We start from the raw sequence: 16,841 nt of genomic DNA, 5'->3' as shown, positions 1-16,841 counted from the left end.
CCCCCACACCCCCGAGCTCCAGCTTGGGCCCAGCTTCCTCTGACTGGCACTCAGTAAAGTTTGTAAAATTTGCAGGTTCCCCAAACCCCTTTGAAAGGTAAAAGCTTTCTATTTTATAAAACCTGATTTACAGGCCCCCGGTGCAGGGCCGAGGTTTTATATATTATGCAAGATTTCAAACCGCAGCTGTAAAACGTATGGTTTCAGTTTCATGCGTGGAATTTTTTATGTGTAAATTTTTTAACATTTATGGGGCACGTTTTAATGAGACTCCAGTGTAGCTCAGGGGGCAGATTATGGCTGTCTGACCGCAAAGCCACCTCCAAAATGCCCCCCACCCCCCCCACCCCTGGGCCCACTCTGCAGAGGCAGGGCCCAAGGCCAGGGCTGTGAGTAAGAATTCCGGGAGCCCACAGAGCCCTTGGCCATGCTCTCCCACCTGCAGGACAGGCTTCCTAGAGGGAGAGCAATCCCGCAGGCCCAGGGAAGGGAAAGGATTCAGAATAATCAAAGCTGTGCCAATTAGCATTTCTCCAACCTTACTAAACACCTGGTGCCATTCTAGTAGAGTTATAGGCAGTACCTCAGTCAGGCCTCTCTTCAAGTCCACAAGGCAAGCACTGTCGCCATCCCCATTTTAAGATGAGGTGGCAAATAGAGATAGAGTAGTTGTCCAGCACAGCTCATTCAAGATGCCAGGCTCCAGTGTCCACAGCTCAGCAGTCACATGGCTCCTGAGCTACCTGTTTCTCGGGATTCCTGCGTGCTAGGCACAGCTTGTCTCTTCCCACAGGGCAACTGGCAGGGGTGCCTGTGACCCCTTCTTCCCCCCACCAACCGTTTGGCAGAGGAGCAAACAGGTACAGAGGTGAGCTGAATGCTACCTCCCTCCGGCAGGCAGAGCAGCTCCAGAACCCACATCCTCCAGCTCCCTGCTTAGCTCCTGATGTCCACTCCTATCTAGGAAGAGTCTCCCACTAGAGTTAGAGAGAATCTGAGCCTCGGACTGAGCTGAGGTTTGCACTCCCACAGCCCTGCACATGCAAGACCCAAGTGCAAGCATGTATCTGGTATCTGGCCATGCTCTTTTGAAGGGTTCTTCTTGACAGGACTGGACTGTTTCTTTGTTTTGGAAGAGAGAGGAGAGAGAAGCTGAGGAGAGGAATTATCCAAAGCCTGAGGACCTTGCAGGGATATGTCAGGACAGTAACTTAAAGTCATTTCACTCTACACAATTGTTTCCACAAAATGTATAAACTGACCCCCATCCTTTCAGTGGTTCTCCAGCTCCCAGTTTTCCTCCCCACTCCTGGGATGCCATACCTTCTATGGGTCAGATTGAACAGATCTGGCCTGAATTTTCTCCTTGACCATCCTGCAGACCTGCAGGGAGTATCAGAGTACTGGGAGGAGTACAATTCTACCTGCTCCACCGCCAGTGAGGGAGGGACACAGCACAGCATCCAGGATGCAGAAGGTGAGCTGCCTGCAGAGCTGGCTGCCTCCCTCAGTGCTTCGGAGAATGTAGCCAGCCAGTTGCACTCTGCTAGTGCCCCTATGCACATCAGATGCAAATGAGATCACCCAGAGAGAAGCAGTTTGCAGACTGCAAAGTTCTGTTTGAAAGGTAAGGATCCATCACTAGCAAGAGAAGAGGCCATGACCCACTGAGCAAGAACACTTTCTGGAAAAGAGCTTGATGGTAGTGGGAGGGCACAAGGCAGAGAGCACTGATGTGCAGTATGGATGGCTATTGGCGGCCAAAGCCTCAACATATCCCGTTAGGCAGTGTTCACAGCTCTGCAGGGTAGGCCTGTGGCTGTCCTGGGTTTTAGAGGGGAAGCTAAGCCACTAGTCCCAAAACCCTCAGGCTTGCAGGAACCAAGTAGAACATCATGAGGGATTCATGGAAAGTGAGAAGCCCACTCTGGGCTGGCATGTGACAGTTAAACTCAACATGATAGTGCATCTGATTTTACTTTACTTTGAAAGGTTCCTCTTAAAAGCATAAAACTATTTCTTTATCTTGAAAGAGAATGAAAAGAGAGAAACTGAAAAACAAAGCAAAATTTGGAGAAAGGTTGTAAGGGCACATTTGTTACATGGAATAGTGACATTAAATCAAATGGAAATGTGATTGCATTAGACTAATTCTTACATAACATCGATCATTTAGAAAGCATAGCTTAGGGAATCGGGTGGTAGCTCAGCGGGTTAAGCGCAGGTGGTGCAAAGCAAGGACCGTCTTAAAGATCCCAGTTCGAGCCCCCAGCTCCCCACCTGCAGGAGAGTCGCTTCACAAGTGGTGAAGCAGTTCTGCAGGTGTCTATCTTTCTCTCCCCCTCTCTGTCTTCCCTGCCTCTCTCCATTTCTCTCTGTCCTGTCTAACAACAACGACATCAGTAATAACTACAACAATAAAGCAACAAGAGCAACAAAAGGGAATAAATAAATACTAAAAGCCTCCAGGAGCAGTGGATTTGTGTGCAGACACTAGAAGAAAAAAAAAACATAGCTTAGGGCAGGAGAGATAGCTTAATGATTATTCAAAGATGCCTGAGGTTCCTAATTCCCAGGTTCAATCTCCTGTACCACCATCAGCCTGAGCTGAGCTGTACTCTGATATAAAAAATAAATAAGTAAACACCATATTAATAAATCACAGCTTTATTCTGATTTAGATGTAAAAATTCAAAATTATAAACATGTAGTCTAGAGGGTGATTTCTCCACATATAAATGTAGACAGAAAAAAATCTAGGACTGGTGGTTCGTCCACTGGCTGAATGTGGAATAACAAGAGGAAGGCAGCAGATGCTGGGAATTAATAAAAGAGGTTATTTGCTTCCCAGTGGTCTATAAAACACTAGCATATTGCTGTCTCCACTGACCCTTTTCAAGTGTGTGAGATGGAGTGAGGGCTCCCCACCTTAGAGAGAAGGAAACCAGGGCTCACGGAATCTATGGGAGTTGGCTCATGTCCCCCACTTTGTAGGCAGCAGAACCGGACTCAAGTCCAGGCAGCTGGTGCAGACCCAGCCGGGCGCCTTGCTTTGTCAAGCAGCTGCCTGTGTGAGGACAAGCCACCTGTCACTCAGGTGTTGGGGAGGCCCTGCATATTCATTGCCTCAGTGCCATTATGATTTACTCTCCCTTCTTAAATCTTTAAAGCGAGCCTATTATCCTATGGAGCAGTGCTCCCTCCACTTGCCTTATTAGACAAAGGCATAAAGTGGGTCCACTCTGGGCCTCTGGGCACCAGGTCGGTGTCAGGGCCTCTGAGCAAAGCTTCCCTGGCCAGGTTTCACATACTTGTTTTCTTTCCCTTATTTGTATGTTCTGATACCTTTCTGTAAGTCATAGTTATTGACTGTATATGGATACCAGCACTTCTCTGTGTGAAAATGTATGTGTTACTTCACAAAGAGATCACAAAATAAGTGAGAGAATAAAATATAGATTAAAAATGAAGAGTCCCTTAGAAGAAAGCTTGGAGAGAGAAGGGAAGAAGCAGAGTTTGGGTGCTGGGGAGAGACAGGAAGTCCTATTTGAAAATGAAAACTTTATGGCCCCAGGAAGGAGACCCCTGTGGGGTAGTGGTGATGGAGCAGAGGGAGACCTGAGCAGCCCTGGGCCTGGAGCCAGAGGGGAGAAGTGAATTGAACAATGTACTTGGGTCAGGTGCCTTGTCCAATGAGTGCCCTCCAGTGAGACTCGGCCTGTGTTAAGTGGGACAGCTCAGATGCGGGAGGAGCCAGATATTTCTGGTGCTCAGGAGCAGGCAGGAGGGACAAGAGCTAAAGGTAAGGAAGTATTGGGGCTGGGTGGTAGTACAGCAGGTTAAGTGCACATGGCGCCAAGCACAAGGGCTGGCGTAAGGATCCTGGTTCGAGACCCCATCTCCACACCTGCTGGGGGATCACTTCACAGGTAGTAAAGCAGGTCTGCAGGTGTCTGTCTTTCTCTCCCCCTCTCTGTCTTTCCTTCCTCTCTCCATTTTTCTCTGTCCTATCCAACAACAATTACGGTAGTAATAATAACAACAGTAAACATCAAGGGCAACAAAAGGGAAAAAATAGCCTCCAGGAGCAGTAGATTTGTAGTGCAGGCACCAAACCCCTGTGATAACCCTGGGGGCAAAAAAAAAAAAGGTAAGGAAACATTTCTTTGCTGAGGGTCTAGAAAGAAGATGGTCTCCACTGGGAGAGCCCAGGAGCAAAGCTGCAGTGTATGCTAGGTGTTTGGTCCACCACCAAGTCACTTCTCAGCCACTCCCAGCACCCACAGAGATGTGCAGACAAAGTCATCATTAAGGCCTAGAGAGCTAGAAGCCAGCCTGCAGCTGCCCAGCCCACACAAGGAAGCAGGTGTCTGGCTCAGGCCAGGCCTGGGTAAGAGAGGAGATAGAGCCCTGGGGAGGCAGCCCTGTCAGGGAGATATCTGGAAATGCTCCACTTTAGTGTCCCCAGAGCTCTTTGGTTTTCGTGGAGTCCCACACTTCCTGTCCTTGAGCCACTTTGCCAGTGACAGGAATGCTGAGGGCCTGGAGCAAGGGCCACAGGGACAACCTGGCTGCACCCCCTAGCACTGTCCATCACTGGCACTGGGACTTCATGCAAGGAAGTGTAATGTCTTTGGGACTCCTTTTCTTCAGTTACAAAGCACGGGCAGTGATGGTATCTGTGGGCAGAGGCGCTTGTGTGCAATGTGTGGACTCATTAAGACCAAGGATAAATGAATGGGACATAGGGTCTGAGTATGAACTTAGTCAGAGGGGATCTATGTTGGATGTTATTAGCAGTCCACCAAGAATATTTATCAAACACCTTGCATTGTGCAAATTACTCCAAGAGACATAAGCTGAGATCTAGCCAAGTAGAAAGTTGGGGCAAAAGACAGTGTTTACTCAGCAACAGATAACCTATCTACTGTCCCTGCTCCCCACTGCCTTGATGGCACTGTCCCTCAGCTTTGGACCCCTGAGAAGAAGGAAAACTCTCAGGACAAGGTCCCATGGTTGAGCCCTGAACATAGACATGGAATTGGTGGCTTCCTTCTGAGTGGCACTCAGACTAAAACAGCTCCCCAGGAGCAGCACCCCTGACCCCCCAGATAGTCCAGGGGCTCCTGAGACTATCTCCACTGAGATGCCAGTGCAGAGCAGGGTGTAACACTAGCTGCCAGCCACACAGCTCCCTCATAGCCTACCATCCAGGTTTCCAGAGACAGCAGCCTTCCTTTGTCCTGGGCATCCAAGTGCAAGCTGTGCACTGCCAGGGTAGGCTTGATCAGGGACTGACTGCTTCTTCCATCATCTTCAGGTGTTGTTGTTGTTTCTTTGTTTGTTTGCCACCAGGGTTAGCACTAGGGTTTGATGCTAACACTTAAGAATCTACCACTCCTGGCAGACATTTTGTTGTTGTTGTTGTTAAAGACAGAAGCCTGCAGACCTGCTTTATCACTTATAAAGTGTCTCCCGTACAAGTGGGGAGCAGGATCTCAAACCCAGGTCCTTGTGCATGATAGCATGTGCACTCAACTGGGTGCACCACTGCCTGACCCCCATCAGTTGGTCTTGCAGGGCAGCAACCCTCCACACAATTTTATCACATTTTACTTTGGTATAGTTGGAAGAACCTGTCCAGAGCAATTCTGATCCCCTTCTTGCAAAGTTATTTCCCAACCAGGAGCTTGTAGGGACCGTCTCAGCACAGTAGTGTGTGTGTGAGTGTGTGTGTGTGTGTGTGTGAGTGTGTGTGTGTGTGTGTTTAGTTCTACACAGAGTTACCACATGTCCATTCAAGTCAAGTTGCATTCATTAATCTGCTTTCTTACTCTGTGACTGTATACATGGTGTCACACAGCAGGTAAGCTTTTGAGACCACCTTTTCTTTCTCAGCATATTTCCCAGGTAATCCATCCAACTTGTTGAGTGTGTCAGTGCTTTGTTCCTTTCTGTGGCTGAGTGCTCCCCCGTGATACAGATATGCTGCAGTGTCTTTATCCACCTGTTGAAGCTTATTTTGGCTGTTTCCAGACTTGAACTATTGGGCCTGATGCTGCTTTGTGCACTCACATGCAGGTCTTTCTGAAACACCCATCTTCATTTCTCAGGAACCAGTGCCTGAGAATGAGACTGCTGGGGCAGGCAGTGAGCTAAACTCTATGAGATGCCATTAACACTGTTTCCAAAGTGGTGCACCTTTTCCTAGGTCTCCAGCAGTGAAGGAGGGACCCAGGATCCAGTCCCTGCCCAGAATTTGGTGTTACCACTGGCTTTTATTCCTGCCATTCTGGTAGATGTGTTGTGGTTCCTTGTTGTGACTTTCATTGTATTTCCCTGATAAGTGGCTGTGGTGTTGAGCATCTTTTCTCGTGCTCACTGGCCTTCTGTATATCCTCTCCAGAACAATGGTTAGGCAGTCTTTTGCCTGTGTTCTCACGGGTGGCCTGTTGCCTTCTAGCTATTTTATTTTATTTTGTTTTATTTTTTGCCTCCAGGGTTATCGCTAGGGCTCAGTGCCTGCACCATGAATCCACTGCTCCTTGCGGCCATCCTTTTTCCATTGTTGTTCTGCTGTTGTTGGTGCTGCTGTTGTTGTTGGTTAGGACAGAGAGAAATTGAGAGAGGAGGGGAAGACAGAGAGGGGGAGAGAAAAATAGACACCTGCAGACCTGCTTCACCACTTGTAAAGTGACCACCCCTACAGGTGGGGAGTTGGGGTCTCGAACCAGGATCTGTGCTCTGGTCCTTACGCTTCACATTGTGCACTTAACCTGCTGTGCTACCAACCAGTCCCCCCACCACCACTAGTTAGTTTCAAGAGCTCTTTATATATTCTGTACTGGAATCCTTTGTCAGATGTGTGGTTTGCAAATGGTTTGCCTTCTAATCTTTCTATGTGTGTATTTTGTTTGTTTGTTTTGTTTTTATCTCCAACTTTTTCACATAGGAAGAGACAGACACCACAGCACCGAAGCTCTCTCCAGCATAGTGGGGACCAGCCTAGAACCTGATTCACATGCCTAGCAAAGCAAGCCCCCTCCCAGGAGAGCTGTCTTGCTAGCCTTCATAGGTCTTTTAAAGAGCAAACATTCTTCATTTTTTTAAAGACAATACACCAAGTTTCCTCTTCTACAACATTCCTTTGGGTTCAAGTCTGAAACCTTTTGCCTAGCTGTTGGTCCTAACAAATTCTTACTACTTTTTTCTATAACTCTTGTCATTTTATGTCTTATACTAAGTCTCTGATCCATGTGAGTTTTTGTATAAACTGTGAGATGTAAATCAAGGTTCACATTTTCCACTGGTGGAGTCAACTGTTCCAGAGCAACTCTGCCTTAAAAATTTTTTTTGTTTTTTGTTTGTTTATATCCATGAGAGACAGCATAGCACTTCTCAGCTCTGCCATACGGTAGTCCTGGGAATGGAACGTGGGGCCTTGGGCATGCAAGTCTGTCGTGGCACCACTATACTATCTCCCCAGCCCCAGAACAGCCCCTGTTTGAAAAAGCAACTCTGTAATAGTTACCATGAGCCTGAAGAATGCCCAGAGCCTTTGCCTTTCGTTCTGGGGTTTCCCACTGAAGAAACGGCAAACAACATAATCAACTGTTTTAAGCATGGGAAAGAGTCACTGTAACCTCTTTATAAAATGGTTGCACTGCAAGTCATTTAAATACCCTACAAGCAGGGATTGGCTAGCTGTACCACACACAGAAGAATGTGCAACAGTTAAAAATATGTTTGATTGATGTTGGGGTGCCCACGTTGGGCACCAGATGTCGGGGTTCCTCGGGGGGAACGAGGCAGGAGTGAGCTTGCTAAAGGGGTCTTCCAGCATATCGTGGCAGCAGACAATACACAAGCCTCTTTAGGGTCCTGTTGCGGGGAACAGAACATCTTTATTGATGCAGTTACAAGTTTATAAAGGGCTAGCTGTGCAGGCGAAGTAGCCAGCTGGCCAATGAGGTCAGTATCTCCTTATAAAGGAAAAGAGAGCAAGGCAATGAGAGGGTATGGGTGGTGATGCAGGAACAGGGAAATAGAAATATAAGGAAGGAGAAGCCCACCAGGAGCGGGGAGGGTAGGTGATGTGGCAAGACTGATAGGAAGGTTGGAATTCCCCCGTGTACTCTTGCCACATCTTGCTCGACCGCAAGGCTGGCATGCCAAGGGGAGACTGACAGACGAACTTCTGGAGGGAGGCTGTCAGCTATCCATGTTCAAGCACACATCAGACCCACAGATTGATTACTGCAAATGCTGGCTTGGTCCCCATATGTGTTGCTTGCAAGGGTAGCCTGGTGAACAAATAAAATGCCAACCCTGCCTTCCAGGAGCTCACAGCCTAGGAGAACAGAGAAAGCTATCTGCCACTCAGTAAAGTGGGGAAAACAGGAAATAAACTTTCTTAGAATATAGGTCCAAGAAGGATTCAGAGGACCTAGTGGGGGTTGTATTGTTGAATGGGAAACTGGGGAATGTTATGCATGTACAAACTATTGTACTTACTGTTGAATGTAAAACATTAATTCCCCAATAAAAAAAAAAATCAGAAAAGAAAAAAATTTTTCTTAAGATAGAGTAAATGAAATTATGTTAAATATATGTAGGGTAGGCAAGATAGCTCACCTAGGAGGGCACCTGTACGTCACATGGGAGTGCTATAGTACTGGGAAAAACCAAAAGAAAGCATGTGGGAAAAACCAAAAATAATGATCACCATTCTCTTAGGGTGATTGGATAAAAGAACATGCTTTCTGTCCTCTCCATGTACTGCAAAGTGCTTCCCTTTGAGACTGATAGCAATGTCAGCAGAGGCACGTACACAGCATCCAGTGGCACCGGAGAGGCCCCAGGGCAGCCTGACATGGGCACACCTGGGTGAGCAAGCCAATCAGTGGGTGTCACGGGGCATGTATAAGGTGTCTGTGTCATGAGGTGGTCAGGACACAGTTAAGAACAAGCAGGCTAAGGACCAGGGAGGTGGCTCAGCATTAGAGCACAAGAGCTTTAAGCCTGAGGCCCAGGAGTGGTGCAGGAGTGGTGCTCTGGTCTCTCTCTCTCTCTCTCTCTCATGTGAAACCCTCATGCAATTTGAAAAATAAAAACTAAACTTTTAAGAAGAGACAGTGTGGGGTGGGAGCTAGCTCACCCACTATAGCACATACTTTACCACATACAGGGACCCAGGTTCAAGCCCCTGGCCCATAGGGGAGCACCTGCACAGGGGAAGCTGGTGATTCGCCTCTCTCTCTCTCTCTCTCTCTCTCTCTCTCTATCTCTCTTACACACACACACACACACACACACACGCACACCTTCAAACTTAAAAAAAATAATAATAAAATGAGTCCTTTGGGAGCAGTGAAACTATACAAGTGTGAAACCCTGGCAGGAAAGAGAGAGAGAGAGAGCAAGCACAAGTGCATGCTGTCCTCTAGGCCCTCAGATACAAGTCTGTTCCCCCTCTGTTGTCCAGGGCTTCACAGCACATGGGCTGTCCTCTCCATGCCCACCCAACTGTCTCTGCCCCCAACTGTCAGACAACCAGGTGCAGACTACCTGAGACCAGTGCTGTTCTCAGCTAGGAACAAGAGGGCACTGGGTGGAGAGCTACAATGAGAGTGTGACATTACATTGCAGGTGGGGGACCCTGCCCCCTCACCTCCTCTCTCCCACCCCTACCCTGCAGATGGTGAAGGCAATCCAGGTGCTGAGGATCCACCTGCTGGAGCTGGAGAAAGTCAATGAGCTCTGCAAGGACTTCTGCAACCGTTATATCACCTGCCTCAAAACCAAGATGCACAGTGACAACCTGCTCAGGAATGACCTCGGGGGGCCCTACTCCCCCAACCAGCCCTCCATAAACCTGCACTCCCAGGTACCACGAGACAGGGCTTCCTGGGGGCACTTGTAAGCTGGGGAGGTGGAGGAGCCTGGCTCACTGAAGGGGCCCCATTCTGACCCCCACCCCCTGGCAAAGTGTTCACATACCAGGGCTCACCACTCCAGGGTTCCTATTCCTTAGATGGTGACCGGGCCTGAGAGGGGCAGCCTCTACATGGGTCCTGGCACAAAGGCCCCAAGTAATGAGCACAAGGTTGGCTAAGGAGGTGGAAAGCATCCCCAGATGAGGAGGAGAGGGGACAGCTGGAAATGAGCCCTACAGTCAGCTCCCCTCTTGGCTCTCTTGCCCCTGGGGAGCAAAGCTGGGGACTCTTCCCTGGTTCCCACCCACCTGAGTGGTGACTGCAGTGTCCCCTCAGTCATTCTTCAGGGGCCACCCCTGCTCTGGCACTTGGATCTCCCTAGAGCTGAGGGCCCTGTGAGCATGGCTTTGAGTCACCCTCATTCTCCTGGGATTCATGCTGGGAACTGGGAAGGAGGGTGTGGTTGTACTCAGGGGTTGGTGGCAGCCTCTTCTCAAGATATGATCACTGAGGACCTGGTGAGACTTTCGTAGACGACAGCTGAGAAGTGCAGGGACTACACCTGAGAAGGGGGTGTTGTTCTCAGGCCAAAGCAAGGAAGACACACACTGAGCTGTCTCCTCCGGTTGGCAGTCAAGGGGGGGCAGGGATAGGTGGCCTCTGGAAGGCCATCCATGACAGGCACATTGTGACAGGTGTCACATCAAACCCCCCACAGGATCTGTGTGGGACCTGGTAGTGACTCCTGCATGGGACATCAGGCACAAAGTTTATTTCCTCTTCCCCTGGCTTGAAATCCGCAAATCACTTTATTACAGCTCTAAAAACGGCCGCCCGGGCTCCTGCCTGCTAATATTCTCTTGAAATAGACTCATTCCTTCAGAGTCTTATTGTACTTTCCCTTATGATCAAAATTAGCAAGAAACTTGCATAAAAGAGGACAATAATTGCTCAACGAGCATCTCGTTTGTAATTTATTAGTTTCTATTATTGTGGGTTACCATGGTGATGCCTCGCAGCCTGGTGACGGGAGAGATGCGAGATAGGAGCCAGGGAGGCTGTAAGGCCCCACCAAATGGAGATGCACATTTTTATCAGTAATTTTCATGAAAATAATAAGTGAGGAGTTAATGAGATGGAAAGCCATCCTGTGGCTATTGTGAATTTTTTTTAAGTGTTGATCTAATTAGAATGCATCGGTCAGGAAAAGTAATGAGGATTTAGTGCCTCACAGAGATGTGAGGATCATATCAGAAAATTAGCACAAGTCTTTGGAAATAATCAGGTCCTTGGAGAGGCCCTGGATTTCCCCTCCTGGGCTCTCCGACTTGACTTCCAAGAATGGGGGTTGGGGGAAGGGTGGGCCAGGGGCTCAGAAGCCACAGCTTCAGGGCTGGCAGGTTAGGCTGCAGCAAAGGGCTTGGCCCCAGCTGGCAGCAGAGAGTGGTCACAGAGAAACCACCTGCCAGTCTTTCCTGCCGCTGAGCTGAGGGAGAGGAAGGAGCTGGGTTCCAGTCCCTATGAGCCTCAGCTCTCAGCCTTCAACATCAGATGAGGCTGAGCTGGGAGGCACAGAGACAGAGGGGCCAGGTGAGGGGATGGCCTGCCACAAGCCTTCCTCCACGGCGTTTCTAGACTGCAGCCCCTCATTTCCTGGCTCCACTGAATGTCCAGCTCAGGTGTGAAGGGCTAGTGAGGGGACTCACATGCAGCTCCTCCCTGGCTGCTCCACTGCTCTGGCTCACTTTGCTGCACACACGCTGCATACCCAGACACACTCGCACTCCACGTGTGCACACACTCGCTCACATGACTATACGCTTGAGTGTGTCCCTAGGAGCATCAATGTACATACAGTCCTACATGTTCTGTGTGCGCGTTCTCTCTCTCTTTCAGCTCCAGCCTCTGCTGCTGGTTCTGTCCTCCCAGAGCTATTCACATGCTCCTTCTGCTCAACAATTCTGCCTGGAGGCCTGGAGCCTCCCCACCCCCACCTGCCACCCCAGGCCCAGAGGTCCCCTTATCTGGTTGCTGAAATTCAGGCAACCCTCAGGGCTCTGCAGATCCACACTCTTCTCTCCCGGGGCAGCACCCAGGCTGCCTCCCCACAGAGGCCTCGGCAGCAGGTGGACCACGTACATGGACTGTGAACTTGCCTCTTCCCACGACTGTCCCTCTCCCCACAGGCGTCACCGTCCTCTCTAGTCCACAGGCTGTCCTAAGTAGATATAGTATCTTCTCTGTGGGGACAGTCCCCACCGTGTGCTGACTACACAGGGCCTGGTGCATAAGCATCATGGCAGGTTCTTGGCAGGAAGGAGGGAAGGAAAGAGGAATAAAGATGAAGGGAGAGAAAGATGAGTATGGAAGGGCATACTGCATGATGAAATTGACTCAGACAATTGGAAGGAAAGGGGAGCAGAGTGATGGGGAGCTGGCAAGAAGGCACCCCAGCAATGAGAAGGGGTGGGCAGGCTGGCAAGGCTCCTGAGAGTCTGAGGGCTAGGGGGAGGCTTCCCAGGAAGGCAGGCCAGCAGGGAGTGAGAGAGGCATGTGGGAGTGTGAGGGAACGTGTGCACACGTGTCCGTCAGGGCCCAGCTTAATCCCCGAAGCCTGAAATAGCTGAGCACCTGGCCGGGCAGGGTGTTTCCAGAGGAACCCGATCCCCAGCTCAACATTCCAGCCCCTGTGCTTTTGTCCCAGAATACTGCCTCATGGTTCCCCGTGTGCTAATCGTTAGGCTGCGTATTGCCAAGTATTGCCAAGTGGGAGATACTGTTTTGTTCTGACTGTCCCCCTTTAGTAAGGGCCACACCTCTCCCTTAGCTCCCCAGGGTGCAGGCCTCTCCCTTACCAGGCCTAACCTCTCCAGGGCTGAGGGGCATACACCACCCAGCAGAGAACAGCATGGTTTCCAAGGTTTGGGGTCACAGCCAGATCTTTCCACTGACTGCCCCTTGGCTTCAGTGCCCTGGCTTCCCAGGCCCTCGGAGCAGCACCGCAGGAAGAACCCCATCTTTTCTCCCACTTGGATTCTCAGGTTTTTCCCGAGGGCACTGTCTGAGCCTCCTACACAGAGAGAATCACACCCCATCCTTGCTCTTATCAGTTTGATCTGATAGTCACCCTGCTTTCTCTTGGGAGCCTGAAGCCTCAGGGCTCAGGGCCTGGGTTCACTCACCTACTAAGCAAGCATTGAGAGACTCAGAGAGCACATAGGCTGTGCAAAGGCAGCTGGGCCCCACCTGGGCACTGTGGGGGCTGAAGGCCATTCAAGGCTCAGGGGCAGGGCCACCACTGAGGAAGGGCTGAAAAGGAGCAGCAAAGCACAGGAGGGGTATATCCCCAGCACTCTGGCAGTCTCCCCCTGCTAATACCTTGGCCTGGGTAGAAGGGCTGAGCCTGCCTCGCAAGAGCTGGGGGTCTGAGATTGGAGGGAAGACGAATGTGGAGGAGAACACGGCACCTTGACCAGTTCCCAGAATTCACTTGGGAAGACATGAGGTGTGGTCTCTGCAGAGACCCCCACCCTGGGGAAAACAGCAAGGGGACTGAGCGGGGAAAGACTTGCTTCTTGATCTGCCAGGACTTCGCACTTCCCCAATCAGGGTGGGGCTCCAGCAGGGTGGGGGTCAGTGGATCAAGCCCTGCAGTTCTGCCTGGTGACCAAGCCTGCTGCGGGTGCTCTGAAGCCTGACAGAGTCTGGTGAGCACTCGGTCCTGCAGGTTACAGTGCCATGCTAGATACCCCTAGACCCAAGTGACAGCAAGCTGAGCTTCGGGGGTCACCTTTCCTAACTCCTGTGCCTCCTCCCTAACCCCAGCCCTGCTCAGAGGCCAGAGAGCAGGTGGGGTCCCTCCCAGCAGGCTAAAGGAACCAAAGCCCTCAGCTTCCCAGAAGGAAAAAGGAATGTTCCTTAAGAGCAACAGCTGCTGTGTGCCCCAGCACACAGGGCACTTCCTTAGACCAGAGCCCAAGGGGCCAGATGCCTGCTTGCAGGTGCCCAGCTTCCTGAATCCCCACTTTCACTGGCCTGAGACGGGTCTGTCATCCTCCCTGCCACCTCCCCCGCCCCAGGGCACACTCACACTCACCCCTTCCCACACCTTTATAGGACATCAATCATGCACCTAGCTCAGTGCTAGGCTGTTTCAGAGGAAACCCCATCTTTCCCTCAAAAACACTGCTTCTGAGGTAGGGAGAGAGGGTGCCACGTATGCAGAGAAGACGGTACTTGAGGCTGAGGGAGGTGTGAGAGGAGCGGTGAGCAGGAGCTGAATGAGGCAAGCTCCCCAGCAGAAGTGAGGAGTCCCGGTCATCACCCTACTCCCAAGCCCCGCCCAGCAGAGTCTACCTCAGGCCTTCCCCCTGGGAGCTTGGGAAGCATCCTCTGAGCTGTAGATCCATGGAGCCCCCTAGTGGCCTGGGGGTGGATGGCAGGCAGCTAGGCCCTCATACACCCCTCCACCCAGGCAGCTCCACCCCACATCCCACCCCCTCCAGGGTGGCTTCCAGGGACTGGCCTTGGCTCTTCTCAAATCCTCCCTGCAGGCAGCTTTGCCAAGCAGTCCAGTCCGTGCCTCTCCATACCAGACAAAACCGAGCTTCTTCAGGAACACCCAAAGGGAGACTTAGCTCTTGCCTTCATGTCTTCCTCCCATCATGGCTTATTATAGAAATGCCTTCCTCCCCTGGAAGTCAAGTCCTGTGTCCCATCACCCCACAACACAAGCACTCTCCCAGCTCAGGTCCAGAAGGTGGTCCTCAGGTCCGAGCCCAGACCACCCTGTCAGAGTTCACAGTCACCGTGAATTTATTTGCCCCCCCCCACCTCCTCCTTACCACCCTCTACTTGTGAAAGTGATCCCAGGGCCCCTCACTTCTCCTCAGCCAGGTCTGTGTTTGGCACAGGGCATCTGTTTGTGTTCCACACTCGAGGTCTGCAGCAAGACACACCCAACAACCTCAGTGGTAGAGAAAGCATGAGACACAGCCTCTGGAAGCAGCTGACCCACGAATGGAGTGAAAGCTGCAGGTTCTCAGCCCCTCTAAACCTGCTCCCCACTCCACTCATACCCCCAAGATGTCCCAAGCTTCTCTGTGTCTTCGGGGGAGTGTGATTGTCTGTGTCTCTGGGAAGTCTGATGCGTGCTGCCCAGGTCCATGCCCCCGGGGGTCTCAAGGAGGGTTCAGGCTGCTGTCCCAGTTCCTACCTAGAAGCAGCTCTTACTGCTCTCCACGAGGCCCCTTAGGACTTGAAATTGAGAGAGTGTGTGAGCCCCATTTCAGATGGAAGGCTCCACCAGACAAGCCGGAACCACTGCCCAGCTCATGGCAGCTTACACACGCTCGGGACACCAGGCAGACCTCCTGAGTTGGATCAACGGCTTTCCGCCATTCCCATACTGTTGTGGCAGGGATCTGAGGCTCTGGGAGCCGAGACGTGTCCCTAGTATGCTCCCCAGTGTGCTCTTCACCCCTTGTTGTGTGCTGAGGAGAGTGGGAGGGGCCGTCATACTCGGTCGACACACAGGGGCCTCCACCTGGTTTGAGTGGGCAAAGCCCCAGAGGAAGCTGGTGAGGAGATAGTGGCATTGTGCTTCACCAGTGTCCTCTCCCTGCGGGGCTTCCTGGCCACTGCCAAAAGGCCGCAGAAGTTTCCAGACATGCAGCTGGTTGCAGAGCTGCCTCTGGAGGCTGTGGTTCCACCTGCAGTCACCACAAAGTGGCGTGCCAGCAGCAGCGGTGAGTCAGTAGGTCGTGTCCAGACCCCTCTGACCTTTGGCACTATCTGAGGGAGGTTTGAGCAAACGCAGATTGCCAAGGGGCAGATTCAGTGGTTCTGAATTCCACCACTCCAGACAATGTTTTGCCTTAAATTTCAGAACTGAGAGAGAGAGAAGAAAGAGAAAGACTATAGCACCAATCCACCACCTGTGGGACTTCCCCTGGTGCCATGTATGGTGCTCTCCTGTGGTGCCAGCATTCAAACCCACCCCATGTTGTCACCCTAGGCCACCTCCATTTGGATGCACTGGCTTCTGTCGGGTCATCTTGTCCCCAGTAACCTCTCACTGAGCCCTTGACCAGAGAGGCACCTGGGAGCCCAGTTCTTCACATGAGTTGGTGGGGGTGGGGTGTGTAGTATTTGTGGGTGAAGGATTACTGAGTTCTGCTCCCATTCTGCTGACCAGCTGAGGGGCCCCGCAAGTCACTTGTGCTCCTAAGTCTCTGTTGCATCCCAGGGCATACATAGGCAGAGGTGAGTTTTCAGGTCCTCCCCACCCCCAGTTTCTGGGCCTCTAGTTCCAGGCTGGACTTGAAGCACAAGAAACATCCCTCCCTAGCTGGGAGGCTCCACAGATGCCAGGGAAGAGGTCAAGGTCATAGCCACAGGGGTGAGGCAGGAATAGAAGCAGGCATCCCCCTCACCCCCCAGAGAAGCCCGGCAGGGGGGTGGAACAGGGCATCACCCTGGCTCTGTGAGTGCTACTTATTTATAGGCGCTGCAGTGGGGGCCAGGGGTTCTGCTGATCAAGTGAGCTTCCAGGGGCAAGGTCTGGGAGGGACGCTCTGCAGACTGGAGGCCCCCGTTTCTCCTGGTGCTTAAAGGAAAGCTGGGTGGGTGTGCCTCCTTCTGCCCATAAAGCCTGGTCTCCTGAGATTTCCGAGAACTCAGCCACACGGCATGTCCTCAGTGACAGTCCCCAAGCCAGTCCTGTGGCTTGGCTGAACAGCTATGGCACCTTCTTTGCCTCTTCAAACACAGCCTTGAGGCCCTGACATGCACATACCCCATTCCTTTCTCACCTACCCACCCTCAAGCATTTCCTTGTACCCTACTGTTTGCTGGCCCCCTGGCTGCTTTGAGCCACCATTGAGGACAGTCCTCTTGGGGACACAG

The 16,841-nt window shown here is 51.4% G+C and overlaps 1 protein-coding gene across 1 annotated transcript in view; it reads left to right on the top strand.

The window, feature by feature from the left end:
• The window catches only part of PKNOX2 (PBX/knotted 1 homeobox 2), a 53,816-nt gene that overhangs the window by 15,917 nt on the left and 21,058 nt on the right, over window positions 1-16,841 (top strand). Inside the window, exon 3 of the mRNA XM_060179791.1 lies at window positions 9,698-9,886. Within this exon, the coding sequence (XP_060035774.1) occupies window positions 9,698-9,886 (189 nt within the window). The remainder of the gene's footprint in view (window positions 1-9,697; window positions 9,887-16,841) is intronic.

The sequence above is a fragment of the Erinaceus europaeus genome, chromosome 20 (assembly GCF_950295315.1).
Source record: "Erinaceus europaeus chromosome 20, mEriEur2.1, whole genome shotgun sequence".
Classification (NCBI taxonomy): Eukaryota; Metazoa; Chordata; class Mammalia; order Eulipotyphla; family Erinaceidae; genus Erinaceus; species Erinaceus europaeus.
The sequence above is the reverse complement of the archived record's forward strand: the minus strand, read 5'-3'. Positions and strand labels throughout refer to the sequence as shown.